At 50.9% G+C, this 13,370-nt stretch overlaps 1 protein-coding gene across 1 annotated transcript in view; it reads right to left on the bottom strand.

Annotated features, from left to right (window-relative positions):
* Window positions 1-9,756: 9,756 nt before the first annotated feature.
* The window catches only part of FTSJ1 (FtsJ RNA 2'-O-methyltransferase 1), a 35,279-nt gene continuing 31,665 nt past the window's right edge, over window positions 9,757-13,370 (bottom strand). The window contains exon 10 of the mRNA XM_068110219.2: window positions 9,757-10,157. Coding sequence (XP_067966320.1) covers window positions 9,843-10,157 — 315 coding nt within the window. The 3' untranslated portion in view covers window positions 9,757-9,842. The remainder of the gene's footprint in view (window positions 10,158-13,370) is intronic.

Here is a 13,370-nt window from a genome sequence, read left to right as displayed (position 1 = left end):
TTTCTACACCTGTTAAACCACCCTGATAAACCACCTTTAGTTACGTTGTGCCCTGATCCGTTCTGTGTTCCAGCTTTTCCTTGACTCTGGATACAGACGACAACAAGCGTTATGCCTAGGTCCCCCGTCAGTGAAGTGAGTTGACAAAGTGGAAGACGCAAGGCGGCCATCTTGGATTTTGACGTGGCGACCCAATTTCCAATAGCGTTCTCCCTTATGCATAGATACACCCACACACCAGATTAGAAGTTAGTAGTTCGCTTATTTTTCAAGATATTTCGCTCACAAGGTTCAGACATACATGGCGGCGGCCATCTTGGATTTTGACGTGGCGACCCAATTTTCAATAGCGTTCTCCCTTTTGCGTAGACACACCGACACACCAGATTAGAAGTTGGTACTTCGCTTATTTTTCAAGATATTAATCTCACAAGGTTCAGACATACATGGCGGTGGCCATCTTGGATTTTGACGTGGCGACCCAATTTTCAATAGCGTTCTCCCTTATGCGTAGACACACCCACACACCAGATTAGAAGTTGGTACTTCGCTTATTTTTCAAGATATTCATCTCACAAGGTTCAGACATACATGGCGGCGGCCATCTTGGATTTTGACGTGGCGACCCAATTTTAAACAGCGTTCTTCCTTATGCGTAGATACACCCACACACCAGATTAGAAGTTAGTACTTCGCTTATTTTTCAAGATATTTCGCTCACAAGGTTCAGACATACATGGCGGCGGCCATCTTGGATTTTGACGTGGCGATCCAATTTTCTATAGCGTTCTTCTTTATGCCTAGTTGCACCCACACACCAGATTATAATTCGGTCCTTCGCTTACGCACGCATGCACGGAGGCACGCACGACGCACGGACGGACGCACGGACAAACCATAGTCCCCCTTTCGCTCCGCGGTGCGACGGGGGACAAAAATCAAATACAGACCGTGCTTGGAAACGCAAAGAGGGGTCGAAAAGACCCTTGCCATATCTTTTTTCCAAAGACTGTTGGGTAAGTTGTTCTATAAACTCTCTAATTCAATAATGTTTTAATGAGATGGTGTGGCGGACACGAAAGCCCACTGGCGCGAGGGCATCATTCCGCGCACCAAGTGGGCGGCGGCCACGCCCGAGGGGTAGGCGTGGCCGCGGGATATACACCGGGTGCGCAGCCCGGAACGCTCCAGTGTTACAGTGGAGCTCTTGAATAAAGACTCTTACAACTTACCGCGTTGTCCCCTTCCTCCTTGCTTACAAGCAGCGTGCGTAACACCGCGCTTCATTAGGGACCTCCGACGTTCTGGTCAGCCGCCCGTACGCTTCCGGCAGCGGACGAATTCACCCGCCTCCTCGCCCGTTTCCCGGCCCTCACGAGGCCCACCTTCTCGGCGGGGACCGTCAAGCACGGGGTGGAACATCACATCCCCACCGCCGGGCCACCGGTCTACGCCCGGGCACGCCGCCTCGAGCCGACGAAGCTCGCGGTTGCTAAAGCCGAGTTTGCTACGCTGGAGCGGCTCGGCATCGTGCGGTGCTCCGAGAGTGCTGGGGCATCGCCGCTCCATATCGTGCCCAAGCCCGCTACCCCGTCCCCCATATTCAGGACTTTTCCGCCCGCTTGGCGAATATGTCCTTCTTCTTGAAGGTGGACCTCATACGCGGTTACCACCAGGTCCCCGTCAGGCCGGAGGACATCCCGAAGACGGCTGTCATCACGCCGTTCGGTCTTTTCGAATTTCTTCGGATGCCCTTTCGTTTTGAAGAATGCGGCTCAGGCGTTCCAGCGCCTCATGGACAGCGTCTTGCGCGACTTGGATTTCGTCTACGTCTATCTGGATGATATCCTCATCGCAAGCGCGTCCCGCGAAGAGCACCTCCACCATCTCCGCACGCTCTTCCAACGCCTGGGCCAGCACAGCCTGATCGTGAACCCCGCCAAGTGCCGGTTCAGTGTCACTGAAATCGACTTTTTGGGGCACCGCGTCACCAGGCACGGGGCCGTCCCCCTACTGGCCAAGGTGGAGGCGGTGAAGGGGTTTCCGCGCCCCCGCACGATCAGGGGGCTCCAGGAGTTCCTGGGCATGGTAAACTTTTACCATCGGTTCCTGCCCCGCATCGCCCAGCTCCTGCGCCCCCTGCACGAGGCCCTCCGAGGGAAGCCGGGCAAAGGTGACGTCACCTGGACCGAGCAGATGGACGCGGCGTTCGTGGGCGCGAAGCTCGCCTTGGCTAACGCCACCATGCTCGTGCACCCGGCGCCCGATGCACCGATCGCCCTCACCACCGACGCCTCGGACTACGCGGTGGGCGCGGTGCACGAGCAATGGGTGCGTGGAGCTTGGCAACCGCTGGCGTTCTTCAGCCGGCAGCTTCGCCCGCCCGAACGCCGGTACAGTACCTTCGACCACGAGTTGCTCGGGCTCCACCTGGCGGTCAGGCACTTCCGCCATCTGCTCGAGGGCCGTGCGTTCACGGCCTTCGTCGACCACAAGCCACTGGTGTTCGCGATGGGCAAGGTCGCCGAGCCGTGGTCGGCCCGGCAGCAGCGTCACCTCTCGGCCGTGTCCGAATACACGACGGACATCCAGCACGTTGCGGGGAAGGACAACCCGGTGGCGGATTGCCTTTCCCGGTCCGTTGCCCACGCGGTCCACCTCGGTATCGACTATGCCCGGATGGCGGCGGACCAGGCCGCCGACCCCGACGTCCAGGCCTTGCGGACCGCCGTTACGGGCCTCCGCGTCACCGAGGTGCCATTCAACGGCGCGGGCACGGCCCTCTGGTGCGACGTCTCCCTCGGGCGGCCTCGCCCCATCATGCCCGCGGGCTGGCAGCGCCAGATTTTCGACGCCATCCACGGTCTGTCCCACCCGGGCACGAGGGCCTCCCAGAGGTTGATCGCCGACAAGTTTGTCTGGCATGGCCTCCGGAAGGCCGTCCGCGGCTGGGCCAGGACGTGCCTCGCGTGCAGGCGCGCGAAGGTGCACCGACACACCCAGGCCCCATTGGCCCCGTTTGCGGTGCCGGAACGTCGGTTTGACCACGTTCACGTGGACCTGGTGGGACCTCTGCCCCCCTTGCGGGGTTTCACCCACGTCCTGACCTTGATGGACCGCACCACCCGGTGGCCGGAGGCCGTGCCTTTGGCGTCAATGACGGCGGCGGACGTCGCGCAGGCGTTCATCGCCATCTGGGTCACCCGGTTCGGCGCCCCCTCGGACATCTCGTCCAACCGCGGCCCCAAGTTCACCTCGGAGCTCTGGGGGACAGTCGCGCGGGGGCTCGGGGTCCAGCTGCACCGCACCACGGCCTACCACCCCCAGACTAACGGCCTGTGTGAACGGTTCCACCGCTCGTTGAAGGCCGCGCTTCGGGCCACCCTCCGCGACGGTGGCTGGGTCGACAGGCTCCCCTGGGTGCTGCTGGGCCTCCGGTCGGCACCCAAAGACGACCTGCGCACATCCGCGGCGGAGTTGGTCTTAGGGCAACCGCTGCGGGTGCCGGGCGAGTTCCTCCCTGACTCCACGGCACCATGGTCCGCGGCGCAGGAGCGCTCCACGCTGCAGGAGACCGCCCAGAGGTTCGCCTCGGTGCCCGCGACGCACCACGGGCACCCACCTACGCACGTCGCCCTGGAGCTTCGCACCGTGGAGTACGTCTTCGTCCTGCACGACGCCCACCGGACACCACTGCGGCCCCCGTACGACGGGCCTTTCCGCGTGCTGGAGACCGGGGTGAAACATTTCACCTTGGACATCGGCGGCACTCCTGACCGTGTCTGCATAGACCGCCTCAAGCCGGCCCACCTCGACGTGGACCACCCACCGCCGGTGGTGGCTCGTTCCCCGCGTCGGGGCTGCCCCCCGGCGGGCGCACCCCCGGCACCACCCCCCGAGCCTGCACCCATCCCGGGTGCAGCCGGAGGCATCCCAGCTGGCATCCCTGCACCCCGGACGCCGCCAGTCGCCAGAGGGCGCTTCGGCCGGGTCATCCGTTTGCCCCGCAAACTGGCCCTCCAGGTGCGCGGGAATTCTGGGGGGGGCGCGTGTGGCAGACACGAAAGCTCACTGGCGCGAGGGCATCATTCCGCGCACCAAGTGGGCGGCGGCCACGCCCGAGGGGTAGGCGTGGCCGCGGGATATACACGGGCGCGCAGCCCGGAACGCTCCAGTGTTACAGTGGAGCTCTTGAATAAAGACTCTTACAACTTACCGCGTTGTCCGCTTCCTCCTTGCTTACAAGCAGCGCGCGTAACACCACGCTTCAATGGTCTCTATTACCCACTATGCCAAATATATACTTCCTGACCCTTCCCAATACATTTAATATATATCCATCCATCTTTGAATTAAAAGCACTAGGGCATGCCCGTACTATATATATATATCTAAAATTATATCCCCCCCCTCTATTTACATGAAATGGTTTGGTCCAAAGCGAACGGCTTGCGAGTACGGTGACAATCCCCCCCCTCTATTTACATGAAATGGTTTGGTCCAAAGCGAACGGCTTGCGGAGTTTGGTAAAGAAATCGCCATAGCTCGGTAACTACTTGTCCGATTAATATGAAACCTTGAAAAGGCACATCCTCGGGTCCCCAGCAATATACCTGGCAAGTTTAAAGTATATCGGACCCGTGGTTGTCGAGAAACAGCGGTCACAGACACACAGACAAACACACACACACACACACAGAGATTACTAGAATTATAGATAGATGAATGTTTCCATTGTGCTCGTCATATTGTGGAGGTTGGTGCCATATATATATTTTGCTAGTCACACCACAGTCTACCTTCTACCATTAAGCAATTTTTGAAGCAGCTATAATATGCTGTGAATTGTTTGTGGCCTTCTTTCCAACTCAACTACGTAGCTTTAGGAAGAAATAAAAACCGAAAAAATAAATAACTACAAAAAAATGGGTCTGAAAGGAAACAGCGCACAAGTTCAAACCATTCAGAATTGAATCAAATCAACAGGCACGATTACTCATCAATGGAGAAGAGGTGGAAGCTGTAACATCCAGCTCTAACTATCTGGGCAGTGTGGTTGATAAAAGAAGAGGTGGAAGCTGTAACATCCAGCTTTAACTACCTGGGCAGTGTGGTTGATGAAGGAAGAGGTGGAAGCTGTAACATCCAGCTTTAACTACCTGGGCAGTGTGGTTGATGACGGAAGAGGTGGAAGCTGTAACATCCAGCTTTAACTACCTGCGCAGTGTGGTTGATGAAGGAAGAGGTGGAAGCTGTAACATCCAGCTTTAACTACCTGGGCAGTGTGGTTGATGAAGGAAGAGGTGGAAGCTGTAACATCCACCTTTAACTACCTGGGCAGTGTGGTTGATGAAGGAAGTGGTAGAAGCTGTAACATCCAGCTTTAACTACCTGCGCAGTGTGGTTGATAAAAGAAGAGGTGGAAGCTGTAACATCCACCTTTAACTACCTGGGCAGTGTGGTTGATAAAAGAAGTGGTGGAAGCTGTAACATCCACCTTTAACTACCTGCGCAGTGTGGTTGATAAAAGAAGAGGTGGAAGCTGTAACATCCACCTTTAACTACCTGCGCAGTGTGGGTGATAAAAGAAGTGGTGGAAGCTGTAACATCCACCTTTAACTACCTGCGCAGTGTGGTTGATAAAAGAAGAGGTGGAAGATGTAACATCCACCTTTAACTACCTGGGCAGTGTGGTTGATAAAAGAAGTGGTGGAAGCTGTAACATCCACCTTTAACTACCTGCGCAGTGTGGGTGATAAAAGAAGTGGTGGAAGCTGTAACATCCACCTTTAACTACCTGCGCAGTGTGGTTGATAAAAGAAGAGGTGGAAGCTGTAACATCCACCTTTAACTACCTGCGCAGTGTGGTTGATAAAAGAAGAGGTGGAAGCTGTAACATCCACCTTTAACTACCTGCGCAGTGTGGTTGATAAAAGAAGAGGTGGAAGCTGTAACATCCACCTTTAACTACCTGGGCAGTGTGGTTGATAAAAGAAGTGGTGGAAGCTGTAACATCCACCTTTAACTACCTGCGCAGTGTGGTTGATAAAAGAAGAGGTGGAAGCTGTAACATCCACCTTTAACTACCTGCGCAGTGTGGGTGATAAAAGAAGTGGTGGAAGCTGTAACATCCACCTTTAACTACCTGCGCAGTGTGGTTGATAAAAGAAGAGGTGGAAGATGTAACATCCACCTTTAACTACCTGGGCAGTGTGGTTGATAAAAGAAGTGGTGGAAGCTGTAACATCCACCTTTAACTACCTGCGCAGTGTGGGTGATAAAAGAAGTGGTGGAAGCTGTAACATCCACCTTTAACTACCTGCGCAGTGTGGTTGATAAAAGAAGAGGTGGAAGCTGTAACATCCACCTTTAACTACCTGCGCAGTGTGGTTGATAAAAGAAGAGGTGGAAGCTGTAACATCCACCTTTAACTACCTGCGCAGTGTGGTTGATAAAAGAAGAGGTGGAAGCTGTAACATCCACCTTTAACTACCTGGGCAGTGTGGTTGATAAAAGAAGTGGTGGAAGCTGTAACATCCACCTTTAACTACCTGCGCAGTGTGGTTGATAAAAGAAGAGGTGGAAGCTGTAACATCCACCTTTAACTACCTGCGCAGTGTGGTTGATAAAAGAAGAGGTGGAAGCTGTAACATCCACCTTTAACTACCTCGGCAGTGTGGTTGATGAAGGAAGTGGTGGAAGCTGCAACATCCACCTTTAACTACCTGCGCAGTGTGGTTGATAAAAGAAGAGGTGGACTGTAGGTTCAGTTTTGAAAACACCCTGAAACAAGGTCAGAAATGCTTTTGCCTGAATGAATGAAGCGGCACACCAGCTATCTGGGCAGTGTGGCGGCACACCAGCTATCTGGGTAGTGTGGTGGCACACCAGCTATCTGGGCAGTGTGGTGGCACACCAGCTATCTGGGCAGTGTGGCGGCACACCAGCTATCTGGGTAGTGTGGTGGCACACCAGCTATCTGGGCAGTGTGGCGGCACACCAGCTATCTGGGCAGTGTGGCGGCACACCAGCTATCTGGGCAGTGTGGTGGCACACCAGCTATCTGGGCAGTGTGGTGACACACCAGCTATCTGGGCAGTGTGGTGGCACACCAGCTATCTGGGCAGTGTGGTGGCACACCAGCTATCTGGGCAGTGTGGTGGCACACCAGCTATCTGGGCAGTGTGGTGGCACACCAGCTATCTGGGTAGTGTGGTGGCACACCAGCTATCTAGGCAGTGTGGTGGCACACCAGCTATCTGGGCAGTGTGGTGGCACACCAGCTATCTGGGCAGTGTGGCGGCACACCAGCATAACTTCACAATAAAATAAACTGAGGCTAGTTTTGCTGTTTGGCTCAAGCTGCTGGAAAACAACTAAGATTGTCAAAGAAAAACATATTCATCCACAAGTATCTGAAGGTAAGATTTTGGATTAGGTGGCTCGCTAAGATCTTGCACCGCAGGCAAGAAGCGATTACGGTTGAAATAATCAGAAGCAAATGAAGTTGGATTGAACATATTATGTTAACAAAGGAAAAAGGGAATATCATGTGGGAGGCCCTGTTCTGGACATCAGGAGGAAACCAGGAAGAAAAGAAAAGACCAAAATATTTTGAGATCAGTGTTGGCCGAACTAACTTCAACATATCTGACTTGAGAACAGGCTCATCATGTGATGGTGCTTCAAGACAGGGAGCATTTGAGAGATCTTGCAGAGGTCTTGTACATCTCATGGCTCAAAGACAATTGACTAAAATGTTGCACCTCTGAATGTCTCATCTTTGTACATTGTAATACGTGGGATTTTATTTGTACACATACTCAAGGCTCGGTGAAGAGCTGGTACTACTACTGGTACACTGAATGGATCAGGACGCAACAGGACAAAAGGAACAGCACAGAGAGGGGAGCACCACCAGTAGAGCCGAAGATCAAGACAGAGGGAGGTGGACAAACAATGGGTGCAGGGTGGAATAGGGGCAGGAGAGGATGCATGGGGTGGACAGGATGGATACATAAGGAAACTCCCAGGAGGGAAAACTGAAAATTTTCTAAGGAGGACGGGTTTGCCATGAAGGGGGGCGGGGGGTTAATGAGGGTGGAAAAGATCCTGGTTTTGAATTTGGGATGATCTGAGATGGTGGTGAACAGCTGTCTTGAAGATCTGGAGGGAAGAATGAGATTGAAGAGGATGTGCAAGTTCGTTCCACAGGTGGGGAGAGAAGAGGAACAAATGAGTGTAGGTGAGCAGTGATCCTGAATTTTAGGTAGCGGACAGGGATTTGTGGACCGTATGTGCCCTGCAGAAACCTGCGGGTGGGGACAGAGCACGGGAGGGCAGAAGTGCAAGACCAGATAGGAGGTGTTAGATGACAGACGAATGACTTGTAAGCGATGGCAAAGTGATAGGCCCGTAGACTCGGCTTCATTGCAGGAGATTCTAATAATCTTAAAGACCTTGGTTTCCATGGCATCAAGCAGAGCAGTGACCCTGTAACTGCCAGCAACCATCTTCTGGTGAAATTGCCCAAATCAAGACTCTCTGCTCTCCTTCACTCGTCTTTCACTCTTCATTCCTCTATTCTCCCGCCTCTGGAACAAACTCCCTCACTCTCTTCAATCCCTCTCCTCCCTCCAGGTCTTTAAAACAGCTGTTCACCACCATCTCTTGTCTTCCCCAATCCAAAACCTTGATCTTTTCTATCCCAGTTAATTCACCCCAAATCCACTTTTAATTTTTTTTCCCCCTAAAATACCGACTTTTCTTTCCTGGAAGGACCAGCTGTTTCCATGCGTTTTATACTTCCCACCCCCCCCCCCCCCTCCATTCCCACGCCTCCTCCACTCAAGCCCCCTCCCTCCCACAGATCTCCCGATGTCCCTGTTCTCTGCTGTTGTACTTGTGTGCTTCCCTCTCTCTCTCCCCATCTTGTCTCCCGCTCCCTTTTTTGTATGTTTTGTGTGTCCGTTTGTTGTTGTTTTTTGTGCTTGATGTTAGCTCTTACACGAGCCTCGATCTTGTATACAAAAAAAAAGAAAAAAAAAAAGAGCAAAGTGTGAGGCAGGGGATCCAGCCCAGAGGGGAGAGCAATCCAAACTACGGATATAAATGACGAATCATTTCATATAAATGAATCAAATGGGAAATTAATGCTGTCAAGAGTAAAACTAATAAATTTATCCTGAACAACTATTGTGTTCAGAAGTGGTGGTTCAGTAGGTAAAATAATAGGTGCTTTATTCGAGTCTCATGGCTGTTCAACACAGGGTTCTGACTAACTCGTGTATATTGATACAGGGCGAGGAAGAAAAATAATGCAAAAGTATAAATTTGGCTCACTAGCTCGGCCAAATTGTAAACTTCTTGAATGTGAAGAATGTGAGGTTGACTAACTTTCCAGATTCGGACCCGTCATAGTAAAAAAAAAAAAATGCAACAAGAGCGAGAGTTGCATTGCAATACACGGCTCCTACCGATGTGATATTTTCTAAGTTCAAAAAGGGCATAACTCTAAGATGGTTGAAACGCTCTGAAACTCGAACTTATTCTGTAACTTATCATCATAAAGTCATGTTCCAAGTTTCACCTGAATATGTTAAAGGGTAGGAGGAAAAGTGCAGAAAACCATAGGTGGGACGGATGGATGGGCAGACAGACGGAGGACAGACAGTGAGAGTAAATCTATAGTCCCCTCCAGGTAGGGGACGAATAAGGCTCTACATGGCAAGCCTCAAAATGGAGAATGACAAATCCTAAAAACAAATAAAATTTATTGAAACGTAATAAAAAATAGCGGTAAAAGTTCACTCAGGTCAACTGAAAGATAACCAATGGAAGAGTCAATTGTCATTCAAACATAGCTGCCCAACCCCGAGACAGTCTGATCCATTGTCCTCTCGGCACCCAGGTCCAGGAAGATCTAATTCCTGTGCCCCTGATACTGCTGCCTTTTTTGTCTCATCTTCGGCTGGATTGTCATCAACGCCTGATTTCCAATGAATCTTGGGCCCATCACACTGGGTTGAATCGTCTGGAGCAGGCCGCCCTTCCCGAGTCAGCTGGCTGTGCTTCTTCAGACGACAGGCCTCTTCGTATGGAGGTGCAATGGGGGGCTGCACTGGTGGTAGATACTCGTACTGCTTACCTGGCTCAAGCTGTGGAAAACACGTGCCAATAAACAAATTTCAAAAGGGAGCAAAGTTTGCCGAATGATAAAATCACAGATATTACCTCATTTAACCCTATTGGAATAACATAGAGGTAGCACATTTGCCTTTGAACTGTCTAGCCTTGAGTATGAGTATTGACCTGACCATAAACTGTTGGCAGTTGCTTCACACACAAAGTGTTAATTAATGAGCATGCCGTCCCTCAGATGGACGTTAAGCGGGGACCCGTCTGCAAGCATTAGATGGAGCATGTCAAAGATCTCACAGTATCTATCTATCACAACGACTAGGCGATTGAACAAAGAACAAATTCCTTCAGAATGTGCAGGGGCACTGCATCAGCTGAACTTCAATGATGATGCAACCAATGGGCCAAATTTATAAATGAATTCCAGTTAAATTTGCTTTCACCAACGATGACAATACAGGACACTTTTACCTAAACTGCTTCTCTACAGGTATGGAATGTCTTGCCCAGGTGCACCCACACTCTCAGGAATAACAGTTTTTTAATATATATAATGACCACTCTTACAGTCACTGACGAGCTTTGATTCCCAAGTCACTCGTAGGCTTTGATTCCCAAGTCACTCGTAGGCTTTGATTCCCAAGTCACTCGTAGGCTTTGATTCCCAAGTCACTCTCAGGCTTTGTTTCCCAAGTCACTCGCAGGCTTGGATTCCCGAGTCACTCGTAGGCTTTGATTCCCGAGTCACTCTCAGGCTTTGTTTCCCGAGTCACTCGCAGGCTTTGATTCCCGAGTCACTCGCAGGCTTTGATTCCCGAGTCACTCGCAGGCTTCGATTCCCGAGTCACTCGCAGGCTTCGATTCCCGAGTCACTCTCAGGCTTTGTTTCCCGAGTCACTCGCAGGCTTTGATTCCCGAGTCACTCGCAGGCTTTGATTCCCGAGTCACTCGCAGGCTTTGTTTCCCGAGTCACTCGCAGGCTTTGATTCCCGAGTCACTCGCAGGCTTTGATTCCCGAGTCACTCTCAGGCTTTGTTTCCCGAGTCACTCGCAGGCTTGGATTCCCGAGTCACTCTCAGGCTTGGATTCCCGAGTCACTCTCAGGCTTTGTTTCCCGAGTCACTCGCAGGCTTTGATTCCCGAGTCACTCGCAGGCTTTGATTCCCGAGTCACTCGCAGGCTTCGATTCCCGAGTCACTCGCAGGCTTCGATTCCCAAGTCACTCGCAGGCTTCGATTCCCAAGTCACTCTCAGGCTTTGTTTCCCAAGTCACTCGCAGGCTTTGATTCCCGAGTCACTCGCAGGCTTCAATTCCCGAGTCACTCGCAGGCTTTGATTCCCAAGTCACTTTCAGGCTTTGATTCCCAAGTCACTCGCAGGCTTTGATTCCCAAGTCACTTTCAGGCTTTGTTTCCCGAGTCACTCGCAGGCTTGGATTCCCGAGTCACTCGTAGGCTTTGATTCCCGAGTCACTCGCAGGCTTCGATTCCCGAGTCACTCGCAGGCTTCGATTCCCGAGTCACTCGCAGGCTTCGATACCCGAGTCACTCGCAGGCTTCGATTCCCGAGTCACTGGCAGGCTTTGTTTACCAAGTCACTGGCAGGCTTTGTTTACCAAGTCACTGGCAGGCTTTGTTTTCCAAGTCACTGGCAGGCTTTGTTTACCAAGTCACTGGTAGGCTTTGTTTACCAAGTCACTGGCAGGCTTTGTTTACCAAGTCACTGGCAAGCTTTGTTTACCAAGTCAATGGCAGGCTTTGTTTACCAAGTCACTGGCAGGCTTTGTTTACCAAGTCACTGGCAGGCTTTCTTTACCAAGTCACTGGCAGGCTTTGTTTACCAAGTCACTGGCAGGCTTTGTTTACCAAGTCACTGGCAGGCTTTGTTTACCAAGTCACTGGCAGGCTTTTTTCCCCAAGTCAATGGCAGGCTTTGTTTTCCAAGTCACTGTCAGGCTTTGTTTACCAAGTCACTGGCAGACTTTGTTTACCAAGTCACTGGCAGGCTTTGTTTACCAAGTCACTGGCAGGCTTTGTTTACCAAGTCACTGGCAGGCTTTTTTCCCCAAGTCACTGGCAGGCTTTGTTTTCCAAGTCACTGTCAGGCTTTGTTTACCAAGTCACTGGCAGACTTTGTTTACCAAGTCACTGGCAGGCTTTGTTACATTGTGAATAATCATCTGTTAATCACAAAGTGTTATCAAGGACAATCTACTATATAAGAGAGCTGTTGGTCTGTCTGTGTGTGTCGCCATTTTTCTCAGAGATGGCTGAACAGATCTTTGTCAAACTTTCAGAGGCTCATCAGTGAGTGCCTGGGAGTGTTTTCGGCAAAAAAAAAAAAAAAAAGATTTGAAAAAAATCGCTCTATAATGCCTAAGCCTTTTTGATTAATGACAGTTATATACAAGTACACATTCGCATAAATAAATACATAACAATCACCAGACATTTGAGCACAAATAATAAAACAATTCCAGAAGCGGTTGAAGTTGGTGGTAGGGCTTCTTCTTCTTCCTGAACGTCATCATACTTAAATCAGAAACGTGATCAACGGCACATTCAGCAGCAGATAGTCAACGAAAAGGTAAAATGATAATTTGACATTTGTGATGGATTCTGATTTGGATGTATTTGCTTTTCCATTATATTTGCCTTCATTTCAAATATGTTCATGTTTCTTTTTCGTTTGAGCAACGCCCGGTACTCAAGCTATAAACGCTATTGTACTTTACTCGGGGTACAAATACAAATACATCTTTGTCTGGGGGGTAACATAGGCTATGTGGCCGCGGCCTCATTCGGGTGTGTGGGGGAGTAAATTCTCTATGTAAATGTGTACAATGTAGCACCACCTGGTGATGGTGGTAAGGGGTATTACAATTTCCTTTTTTACCTGGGCAACACTGAGGTTAAAGCACTATTTGCATGGGAAAATTTTTCCTCTTTCCCTTCCCCCAAAACGGAGGGGCCTGTGAAAGCCACCCCACCTCCCCAAAAAGATGTATATGTAGTCCATCTTTCCCCTCCCTCTCTCCTTGTCTTTGCAAATCTTGAGACGTTTACCCCTTTATGCCATGGATTGATCCGTGACCATAGCAAGCACAAGTCCAAATCTCCGTATGCAATATGTGTCAATTCACAAAACAAGATGTAGATGGTGACGTAGCACACATGGGTAGATATCCAGAACGTCGACACTAATTCCCTGGGTAGTTGGTGGTGCACACA

This window comes from Myxine glutinosa, chromosome 3 (genome assembly GCF_964187855.1).
Source record: "Myxine glutinosa chromosome 3, kmMyxGlut1.1, whole genome shotgun sequence".
Classification (NCBI taxonomy): Eukaryota; Metazoa; Chordata; class Myxini; order Myxiniformes; family Myxinidae; genus Myxine; species Myxine glutinosa.
Note: the sequence above shows the minus strand (reverse complement) of the source record. Positions and strands in the feature narration are given on the sequence as shown.